General features: G+C 34.9%; 1 protein-coding gene across 1 annotated transcript in view; it reads left to right on the top strand.

The window, feature by feature from the left end:
* Positions 1 to 11,431, top strand: part of LOC117101998 (inactive tyrosine-protein kinase PEAK1-like) — a gene marked incomplete in the record, with an annotated part of 33,869 nt that extends 22,438 nt beyond the window's left edge. The window contains 3 exon segments of the mRNA XM_033242166.1: positions 3,230 to 6,641; positions 7,363 to 8,192; positions 8,369 to 11,431. Of these exon segments, the coding sequence (XP_033098057.1) occupies positions 3,497 to 6,641; positions 7,363 to 8,192; positions 8,369 to 9,355 (4,962 nt within the window).
* Positions 11,432 to 12,265: the final 834 nt, after the last annotated feature.

The raw sequence follows: 12,265 nt of genomic DNA, 5'->3' as shown, positions 1-12,265 counted from the left end.
CCTGGACACATACACGATCTATAAATTCTTGGATTTTTCCATTTAGAAGCAAAATATTGTACATTTGTGGAAGAGGAATTTAGATTTCAGTAATAGTTATCTTTAGTCAAGGGTACCAAGGAAGTAGGTAAGGAAGTAGTTCAATACACTCGCCATATCAATAGGACTGTCAACTCGTGAAGGTAGCTTTAAATCAATGTTTGTTCTTGTTATCACATCTCGAACGTGACAATTCAGTCAAAGGTCATGCGAGGTAACTGATATTGTTTGAACTACAAGGATTTTTTGTCATTGTTCTAGGGTCTGAAGCCCACTATCATATGTGCTTATACTTTTTATTAAATTTCTTTAACCTCATCACGTACATGATGTGACTCCATAACTGCAGTTCAAAAAAGTGCCTAAGTTTGTTTTGAAAGGTTTATAGGCTCGGATGAATATAAATTTCTGATAGTTTCACCATGTAAGCTGAAAGTACTGATTTTAAGAATTTATAATCATTTTCAATGGTAATGATAGTATATTTTGTAGAGAGCCTTTGACAAAAAATTGTCTTAAGATGCTGAAAATATAATTGACCTAAAGGGAATTCCCTCAATCTCCTACAGGGGAAAAGGAGGGATAAAACTTGAATGACACTCATTAAATGGCTTTATAACCGGACTTGTTGATATCATTAAACATGATCTTCTATCCTATTGACGTAATAATTCATGTTTGGCTAAGTCAAGTAAACATTGTACAGGTACTTTATCAACATTGATAGTATAAAGGCAAAAAAAAAATATTTGCATTGCCAAGCACAGACACATTTAGAAATTGAGGTCAGTTGGTTTTTCTTTCTTAATCTATAGGTTTATGCACAGTGTTAAAGTTAACCATCTTTCACCTCACATATTTTTATTGGTAATCACAGAGCTATAAAAATCTATGTTGTAAGTTACAAATTTATTAATTAAAGCTTCAAAGGGAGCCTTTTTAAAGCATACAAGTATTTTGTGCTCCTCCTTGGTTTAATAAAAACTAAAACATTGATTGTTCTTATTTTTAATTATACTGCAGTTGAACTTGCAAAATCAAATCCAAAAAGGCACTAAAAAATATTATGATTTTGTACCAAATATTAGGTCTACTATATAATATTAATTTTTATTATGGGTATTAGCCTACAGACTCTATGAATAACCCAAAATTTGTTTTTGGTATGTTTATTGGTTCCTCTTATAATCAGGGTGGAATTTGGTCAAGTGCAAGATTCAATCATTGTTCAACAAATATCTCCAAGCATGAGTTAGCAGGGACTTCCCCGCGGTTTACCTAATGACTCATTGAAGTGTGGGGGTGAGCAGATAATACACCAGCAGACTTGGGGTCACAGTTCACTGACCATCTATAGTACATGTTTGGAAGAGTTCATTTTGTAGGTTGCTTATTGATATACTGTAGGTGTAAAACAATTTGCTTTCATTTTGATATTGTTCTTGGTGGTGTTAAGGCTTATGTGAAGTAGATGCTGTTAATCATAATACTTTCTTCAAAGGTTTGTTTTAAAATTAATCATTTAGTTAGTCTGTGGTTTCATTATGGTTTCAAGGATAGAGAAACAGGATAGTATTAGTAGAAGTACATATGGTACTTCAGTATACCATTAAAAGCATTAAGGGATTTAGATATTACAGTGCATGTGACTACTTAAACCCAGTCATTTATTAGGTCATATCAAAATTTGACCATTAGCACAGTCTGATCTGTTTGTAATCTTAATTTTTGCTGCCAGATTTGGTAGTTTACGTCCCGGTAGTTGTTTCAGGTTAAGGTTTCAACCAAAAAAGTAAAACAAGATTTTACAAGCTGGAAATGGCTTGTGAGGGGCTAAGAAAATTCACTGTCTTCCAATACAGAATGCCTTCATTAAGGAGCCGCCTTTGGGACCAAAGGGTGTCCCGTAAATAAGGGTATGAAAATTGGTTTTCTTTCCAGCTAGGGTGACCCCTCTGGGCTCCCGGTCTAGTAGGCCATAGTGTAAAAACGTACATATTTCGCTGCCGAAAAGTGTCCCCTTTATGTGTGTGCCCTTAATAGTAGTGTCTCAAAGGAGGGGGTTATACTGTATCTCTATGAAAGGTTGTCTGAAAAGTGCAAGCATGCAGCACTTGATGACACAGTATGTTCATTAAAACTCTGTTTCCTATGTATCATCTACCCACAAAATATGCTAAATAAAGTGGACCAATGAGCTGCTTTATTTGTTCAGGATATTAAAAAAAAAAGATTTTCTGCAGACATTTTTGATAGTATCATTCAAGACAATTGATATGCTAGATCTTCCGGATAATATTTAAAACTCATAAATATTGGAGATATGGTTTTAGACTTGCCTTATCTATTCATTTAGAGAAATTGATGATTATTTTCTTATTGTTTAGTGTTAATTTGTATTGACTTAATAATTTGAATGAGAAATCAGTCTGTGTGTATATTCTGTAGGACTGTACAGTATATCAAAATACAGAAATGGTAAAACAGACCACACAAAAGATCAAAATTACATTAATCAATTATGAATAATCTGAACTTGAATCTGTATCTGTTGCCTGGACCTCACCATCAGCTTTCATTGTCATTTAGATTTTAGGCAAAATTATTGATTTGTGTGACTGGTGTCAGAGATTTAAATTCTAATATCAGAAGGAATAATGATGATATTATTTATTCTTTTAAAGAAAAATTAAAAATAATATAGATATGAATCATATTCATTCAAATTTAGTATGTTGATTTATTAACTCCCATGTGTTTAGATTATTTATTATACTTGGTTGTTTCATACAGGTATGGATAGATCACAAATAATATCAGGAAACTGTACTGTAATTATAGTTTTTTTAAAGGTAATTTATTATTAAGGAATCAATTTTCAAATTATTCTTGGTCCCTTTGCACCCAAGTTTTCTCCAAGTTTGTATGCTTTGGTATGTTACTAGCATTTTGTGGATTTTACTGGAAAAGAATGTATTGTGTATTCCACTTATTATGGTGGAAATTCCAAAATATGAATTGATTATTTCAGATCTGTATGGGACACACATGTTTAATAAAAACCTACAGTACAGTAGTAAAATCATAGTTTTTATCATTTTCTTACTGTAACAGAAATTTATAGTATAAATATTTTTTTAGGATGTTTTCATTTTGGTTGATGAAGTCTTGTTTCTTTTTTCTTTCACAGGACTATATTACATACTTGTGGATAATTAAAAGAGCTCAGTTTGGAATATTGGATAAGACAAAAACCTGGAGTTTCATTCTTAATCACAAGTGATCTACTACTTCAGAGAAGATAAGATGTCTAGGAACAATTTTCTTTCACATTTGTAGGGTTGGAAGAATAATGAAATCAAGTACCTGAATATGACTGTTAATTTAAATGAGAATGGAAATAATGTGTACAGTTCCATTAATCAGCTAATCAAATGATAGTCTTAAATTATTCAACATGAAGGAGGAAGTTAAGATAAACAACATTCCCTGCAAGGACTACAAACAACATCAATTTAAGCACAACTATTGCGCCAAATGCTTAAAACCACTGGCTCAGCACTCAATAAGCATAAGTCGAACATTGGAACCAGTTAATGTTAAAATTATTGAGCTACAGAATGGAGATAATAATGATGGTGAAAGTTTTGACAAACCCATTTCAAACAAATATCAAGACACGTTAATTTGTTCTATTGACAGTGACCAACAGGTGAATGGGTCCCATAAAGAAAATGGCTTCTCAGAAAGCAATGGTTTTCATGTGAGTTCAAGAACCCACAAAAAATCTTGCAACAAAAATTCAAGAACGCCTCCGCAGGTTAAAGATAAACCAGTAGGTTCGGGATTAAGGCGTCAAAATCCAGTTGCAAAATCCACAGGCTCCCAAATTCTACTAAAGAGTAATGGAGAATCAACACCAAGGTCGCGAAGGGCAGATTCTGCTCCAGAAACAGAAAGTGTGTCACCTACAGAAAAACAGCATGTACGACTGACAAAGAGCACAAATTCTATTTGCACAGACAATACTGGTCTTGAATTTCAGCGGGTTGCAAAGAGTCTAAAAAAAGTTAACAATAATTTTGTTATAGAGGAGAATAACATTGCACAAATTTCCACAAGTACTCCATCAGGGAAGCAGGACTTTCCTGATGGAAGAGTAGATTCAAAGGACTTTGTAATAGTACAAGATTTGAAAAGAAAAGAAGAACTCATTGCTGCCAAATCTGATTTACCATCCCAGATGCTTTCAAATGCTGCATACTCTGCTTTTAAAATAGAAAAGCATGATACTTTACCTAGGAGCATTGGTAGTAATCATAAAAGACCATCAATTGGTGATTTATCAGAACGACGTGATTCTGACCCAGAAATATATGAACCAGAGCAAAAGGTTGAAGAGATCAATGTAGTTTTATTGAGCGACAGTGCGAACCCTGCAAAGATATCGCAAAACAAGAAAGTGAAAAGCAGTCAGATAAGCTCAGAGATATATTTTGGGATGAATGTAAATCAGGAAAATAGAAACAACTCCACAAACAATAATCATCGACCTCCTTTGATAAGGGAGTCTTCAAGAGAAATTACAATCATATCTGCTGATGGATCAGTGTCTCGATGCACAGAATCGCCCCCATTGCATCTACCCTCAGATAACAGGGTTTCTACCAATTCTACATTGTCAAATTTATCATTGCATTCCAGTGGAAGTAGCTTCAGCACATCTTCAAAGGTTCAGCCTTACAGAGTTGTTGATTTAGAGACGCATGAATGTGCACCATATGTTGTCACTGACATTCCAGGAACGTCAGATAAAGACAACAGACTTTCAAACAATAGTGATGACTCTGAAAATGGTCATAAAACAGTGTTTCAGCAAAAGATCACCCTTGTTGATTCAACCTATACAGTAAAGGAACATCAGTTTGGGAGGCAGGCATCTGGAAACGTACCTGAATATGAAGAACCAGCTGAACAATCACCAACGTTGCCAAAAATTCTTCATCATGAAATGTCTGCCTTGCCAAAGTCTGCAAAGCGAAATTCGGATTCCTCATTATACAGAGTACCAATTTTTATAGGCTCTAACATTGATGCTGTAAATGGGTCATCGCAAAGATCAGATGGCAAAGTACTGCCTGAACCAAAATCCACAGATGACCAGTACCTTAAACCAATGAGAAGATTTAGTACCCCTTCAAATGATATTGATCACAATTATGATGTAGTTCCAGAATCAGAGACTGATTTTTCAGATATGTCAAAAAGCACTTCAAGCAGTGGTGGAGAAAGTAGTGGAATTAAAAAGAAGCTTCGCTCAAGAAAGTCTGCAGACATTAAAATGAATCAACAAAAATCAGATTCACGGTCAAGAAAAAGATCTGTCACCCATCCTACTTCATCTCATGCTAGTTCCTCTGTTCAAAACAGTGAACAGAGTTTTAAAAAAAACATTCAATTCAGTGATGAGGACCTGGAGAACATTAAAAAAACTCCAGTGAAGATGCGCCAGAAGCGTAATGCTCCACCTCCACCACCAGAGAGTAAATCAAGGCGATCCCTTACCATGTATAATTTTACTGCTGATGAGATGATGACTTTTTCAGATACCATGCCAAAGGTACCACCACCATTGCCCCCTCATCAAAACTTGGAAAGGAAGATGTCCCAACCAGTAAACATACCAAAATCTAATTCAAGAACAGTTGAAAACAACAACAAACCAACTAACAAGCCTAGACCTACAGGTAGTTCTAGTCAAGCCCATCCTTCTTCAAAGAGCACTACATTGCCTGTCAACAGTAAAGCACCCTCAAGTCATGATAAATTGGCAGAAAGGTCTACCCCAGAGAAGAACATGGATGGTAAGAAGAGGACTGCACCACTGTTGAATCAAAGAGATCGATCTCTGTCTCCCCACAGGAAAGAGACTAAAGACAAAGCTGGAGACAAGGAACCAGTTGATCCAGTACATGAAGTTCTGGCCTCTTACTCGCCACCACGCAATGGATCCCCACTGGCACAGTTTACAACCACCAGTCCACAAAGACCTGTGACACTTCCAGTTGATGCCATTGAACCAGTGCAGCCAATATCCAGAGAAACAAAAGGCAAATGGTCTAAGCTGCCATGGCGGAAGAATCGATCTCGACGAAAAGATGGTGGTAGTCCTGAGCGAGAATTTAATGCGAAAGGTGTATCTGATTGGTTGATTAATAAGCACATGACTGAAGAAGAAATTGCTGCAGTATCCCGTGAAGAATCTTTACAGAGATTAGAAGTGATCAAAGCTTATAAAGGTGAACCAATTCCAGTTATCGAGAGCTGCCATATTGATTATTCCACACCAACATCTGAGCATGGTCTCTCCAAGTTTTATGTTGAAGCTCATAGACCAGTTGACTCTCCTCCTTTGCCACGATTAACAAGTAGCCTCAGTAAACGTAAAGCTCCAGGACCACCTGATGTTATACAAAGTGATCAGTTATTGGAGGAATTTAAAATCAGGAAAAAGAAAACACCAGCTAAGCTACAAAAATCGCATTCATTCACTTCAGTCAGTAGCATCAAGAGTAATTGCATGGAAAATTATGAAAATTGGGGTAAGGTTTTAAATAGTCATTTTAAATTAACTGTTCAATACAAATTTTTATGGCATCTAAATTTCCACCTTCACCATTTTTTAAAGAATTCCTAATCAAAGCAAAAATACCTTCACAATATACAAATAGGGAAAAACTACAGTGGAAAACTATAAAACAACCTCTGTTTGGTCTACCCTCTTGAAGATATCACCATTTTCTGGCCCCAGCAGGAATATAATCTTTTAAATTGCATCCATTAGGGTTTAAGTACTGCCTGTATTAAGGTACTTGTGCATGTGTGCTGAGCCGTGGAGATCTCTAGGTCCCCGGTTCAGTTCCATCGCTGCACTCCAGCTGAAGGGCTGAAATGCAGGTTACGATAGTGCACCGTCTTTCAGATGAGACGTTTAAGCCGTTTTTCCCTTGTCCATTATGACCCATGTGCATGTTGAACAACGCAGTATACTTTTCGGAAAAGATTAGGGATTGTCTTCCGGTGTACTGCCAAATCACCACCAGAAGGACCCCACATCCATAACCACATCGTCCCAGTTTTATTGTAAACTCTTTATTGATTGACCACTCAGATTTTCAAACAATTCTTTTATAATTGTCCGAGACTCCAACTTATTCCTTTGGCAGACTATATCTCATTTAACAATTGTGATTGTGAATTAGTTTTGATATTCCTGAGTAAAAATATTATTAAATATACTCTATACAATTTTACTTTTTTCAGGACCTGTACGGAATGGTCTCCCTGCACCAAAGAAACCCTCAAGAAGATTTAGAAATCGAACTACTGCTTTTGAGAACCTGCCTTCCCAAACAGATGCTCATAAAAAGCGTATAGCTCCTCAAATTCCTAGAGATGCTGGCGTCCATAGAGAAGATTCTGGAATGTCTTCCGCTAATCAGAGTTCCCATGATGAAGCTGATAGACCACCATCTCCACCACGAAGAAGGAGCAACAGTGCTGTAGAGTCAAACTTCCCAAATCCAGTTATGGCTGTGAAGACTTCTACCCCTTTAAAATCTGCCATGAGAAACGTTGAAGATAATCATAGTAAGGTGGATGAAAAAATTCCTAAAAGGCCAGTCAGGGTCTTGGTCCCAGGCCATCCATCAATAGCATCACAAAATGACACATCTCAAAATAATAAAGAGAAACTGTATGCCAATGTCGACATGGTATTATCTGATAATGATGCCACCTATAATCACACACCAGTGCCAGCTCCAAGAATAAAGAAGTTAATGGTTGATCAAGGAACCAGTCCATTGAAACTAGAGACATTATTAGCGGAGTCTCTCTCTCCTCCAACATCACTTGATGCTAGTGTGAATGTGGTAGATCCCTTTGTTGCCAAAATTACCAATAGAAACATGATAACTTTGTCAAAGGTTGCTTCTGTGTGGCAGAACTGCCATGAGACCTGCCCAAGACTGGATGATGTGGTTTTCAAGGACTTTAAATTAACTATGGAGCAACCATGCTTCACCAGTCCAGAAGCTAAGTTCTTTTCTGCTGAGCTAAATGGTAGCGAGGAGAAAAACTTCACTTTAATGGTAGGCAAATTGATTGATTTTGACAATGTGAAATTATGTTCTTAGTGTTTTTCATATATTTTACTAAAATAATTTATTGAAAAATTTTTTTATTGTTCAGTATTTTATCTTAATTTCAAGCATTTTTTGTGTATTTTTGTCGGTGGATTTAATTGATCATGTTTATTTTGTTACAGGTGTTCACAGACTCTGAATTAGTAGATCCTCTGTACAAATTTATCTTTTCAATTCAACTGATTTTGCCACACCCAAATATCATCAATGTTTGCTCCGCTTCCAAGACCCATGTACCAAGCTCAATTATTAGACCAGAAACGTCTCCATCCAAGTGTCAGGATCCTGTCGACCAATCAGCAGAGACATCTGAAAGCTTGCTGGTAGCATTGGCAATCCAACCAGTTAGCAGTGTTGCAAAGTTTGTGAGTTACTCGAAGGAGAAACATAATTTCTTACCTGAGCAATATGAAGGTGAAGTTATAACACTTCTTTTGCAACTCTTCTCTGGTTTACAACATCTTGAGAATAACAACATCAGCCTTTCAACTGTCAAGATGGAGAATCTCCTTCTTTTAGACTCTGGTCTTCCTGGTGGAGGCATTTATTTAGTAATTGACTACATCAGCCTTGCAGAAAGAGAAGAGTCAGAACTTGTTAATGGTACACTTCTCTCTCCAAGCATCATTAATAAGACTAATGAGTTTGATGTTGGCATACTGATTTACAAATTGCTCCATCAGCCAAACCCCTTTAGTGTGAAAACCAACCTCATTATCAGAGACTACAAACCAAGTGATTTGCCAAAACTTCCTATCAAGTCAAGATATTCACATGGATTACAGAAGCTTGCAGGTGAACTTCTACGAAAGAATCCTACAGACAGACTCAGTGCAAAACAGAGCATTGAATTGCTGCATCTCCTAATTTGGGGTCCGTCTCTAGAGAGTCTTGTCACTGCAGAGACGGAGGGCTCTCTTGATAAGTATCTAGCTACATGGCATGCAGAGGAATGTGCCAAGATGGTGAACTACATTGCCGAGCAGCAGATTAATATGCTGCTTGGCAATGGTAAAAGTTTCTCAATGGCTGACCAACTGCATTGTCAGTTTCTCAATGGTGTTGATTTCGATTTAATGAAAAATAGCTTCAAGTTGTTAAATTCATAGATTTAATTTTCATATTTTAAACACTATATGACAATAACAATATTGAAAACAGTATTACTGTACTGTAGTATTACAGAGGAAACCTTAAATACACTTTCTCTAAACATAAGGTAATGAGATAATTTTAATCAAAGAGAAATTAATTCAAATGGTAAATGCAAACACCAGACACCCATACAAATTATTATGCAAACCCTCTGTCATAGTTGAATTACAACTTTTGATTGTGTGTCTTTATATTTACAGAGTATTAAATGTAGTTGTTTTCTATCATGTTAGTGCCAAGTCACTGCTTTGGGTTTATAATGAAATAACTGTTAATTAATAGATAACTTTTGTTAAATGCAAATTATATACAGTAGTTATATAAACCAATTTATTGTCTGCTATTTTTAGAGTCACTTTATTTTAGAATTAAGGTATAGTTCTTCCAACCAAATGTATGAATACCATAATTTTCATTCAGTTGAAATATGTCACAGAACATGTGCTGTCAAAGATTATAGAAGATTTACACACATTTATTTCTGTATTATACTATGCAGGAATTAGTTTAATTATTGAAATGATTGCAAGAGATTATATTTGAACATGAAAAATGTTAGTTATTTTTTTCAATATATTTAGTTATGGATACTTGAGTGAGATAGAGGGCACTGCGAATTTGTACCTATGAAAACTTTCCAAGATGTTTGTGACTCTTTTGATCATTAATAATTCTATGCATTAAGTTCAGTAAACCCTTGAAATTGTAGATACATCATGCATGTCAAGATGTTAGTCTTTCAAAGGAGTTTTAACAGAAGGGTGCTAAATGTAATGGTTAGGTTAAATTTCTACATTCCAATCAGCAGGGTTAAAGAAAATAATTCTGAACTTTTAAATTTCTGTGTAGTTACTTTTTCTTTTAATATAGGGAGTTTACAATCGTTTTTAGTGTGCTTAAAGAAAAAAGAAAAAGTGTAGTGACTTAATCTGTGTTAAGGAGTTCTGGAACTTATGTAATACTGTATTGTGTTACTGTAATTTTATATAACACATAATGAGAATGCACATTATTTCCAGTTCTTTTGATTAAATACCATTAGAACTTATACTCAGCTCCCTGGGGGAGTATTCCGTAACATAGCAGCTAGTAATCAGGGTATTGTCAGTTGAACCTATCAGGTACCCACTTAGACTTGCGAGTGGTATTAAAGATAAACATATAAAATTTATAATGAATTTTAATACTGTACTTACTGATCACATTTAGAAAGTTTTATTTTTAAAACAAAACTTGAAATTTAAAAAGATGTTCTCACAATTAATGGACGCATAAATAATACCATTCCTATTTTTTGCACAGACCCTTAAAATTGGCAGACTATCAATTTAAGAATATTTTTTTTAAGTGGTAATGAATATAATGGTATAGAATATTTTTTGTAAAACAAATTAAATAAAACTTAAAATCTGTGTTTCATGGAAATTCAATTTCTTAATAGTCAGAAAGACACTCTATCTTAGTAATTGATTTTTTTAATGTATTTTTTCCAATTACTGTATATCACATAAACATGCTAAGCATTTCTCAATTTCGAAATTTTTAACTTTTCAAGTTACTTAAACATAGAATGTTTAATATCTTTACTCCATGCTAAATGTATATTTTTAAACATATACTATTAATGGTTAATATAGACGATATGACAATAATTTATACAGGTGTGTTTGAAAAGAAATATGTAAGAAATATCCAAATATTATTCTGTAGTAATTATTGTATATTTTAAGATGCTGTGTTGAAACATTGCATATATTTTTAGTCGGAGATTGTGTTTGTTTTTTTTATTAGGACCAAGTTTAGTTGTTTTATAAAATTGTGCAATTTACCAGTATCATGCATTTTATACTGTTTTGTAGTGAAAACGTATCATACATACTGTAGATATATAGATAATGTTCATTGGTATGTACTGTAGTTATTATATAACCCTCGTGCATGCTTCTGGCCTTGTAAAGCAATCGTCAGTTGTTCATAATGAAAATGTATATTATTTTGAAGAAGTGTATTAAATTTTTTTGAAAATATAATGATTTTAACTAACCTTTGTTGTTGTCACGATTTATAAAATATGAATTGTAGAGATCCCAAGTTTGGAAGAAGTCACTTTTGTAAGATTTGGTTTAATGAACTTTCTTAACACACACATCTAATTTCATTCTGCTGCACATAGTGACCCATCGGCACTGACTTTCGTGAGACAATTGATAATAAAGCAGGGAAAACATGCAGATATTATGAATTTGCGGAAGATGAGTTATTTTCATGAAGATTGCTTGCGGAGCGTGCAGTTGTGCACGCCTCCCCCCCCCCCCTCTCCAAAAAAAAATCACGGTCACATATTTAAAAATCACCTTATTTTGTCGAAATACCGCTCCTCAACCCCCACACTTAACCTTCGCAGGCCTCTCCCCCCTCCCCCAATTTTAAGACTTCTAGGTACGCCACTGGGAGTGTGGGAGTCTGTCTCAATTTCCGGGAGATTTTGACCGGGACCTCTGGAAGTTGTCATCATGATACGATTACTGATGTAACAGATGACATTACACTGTATGTTGTTTTATTGCATTTGTTTTTATATAAATCAAATCAAACTATTTAATACACTTGGATATAATTTTGGATATAAAAAGCTGTACAGGTACTCTAATATTTTAACCACACTTAGCTAAAAACTTGTTAATTGCTAATTATGTAGAGTTATGGTTCCAGGTAGGGTATCTCACAAATAAATAAAGAAAGATACAAAAGTAAAACAATTGCATACGTTGACATTATAGACATAATATGTATTTCAGACGAATATTTCGGACACACATAGCTGCGTCCTTCCTCAGCGCTAGTCGTGTCATTGAGAATACAAA

Source organism: Anneissia japonica, unplaced genomic scaffold, assembly GCF_011630105.1.
Source record: "Anneissia japonica isolate Jap-2015-1 unplaced genomic scaffold, ASM1163010v1 scaffold997_len2565447_cov190, whole genome shotgun sequence".
Taxonomy (NCBI): Eukaryota; Metazoa; Echinodermata; class Crinoidea; order Comatulida; family Comatulidae; genus Anneissia; species Anneissia japonica.
Note: the sequence above shows the minus strand (reverse complement) of the source record. Positions and strands in the feature narration are given on the sequence as shown.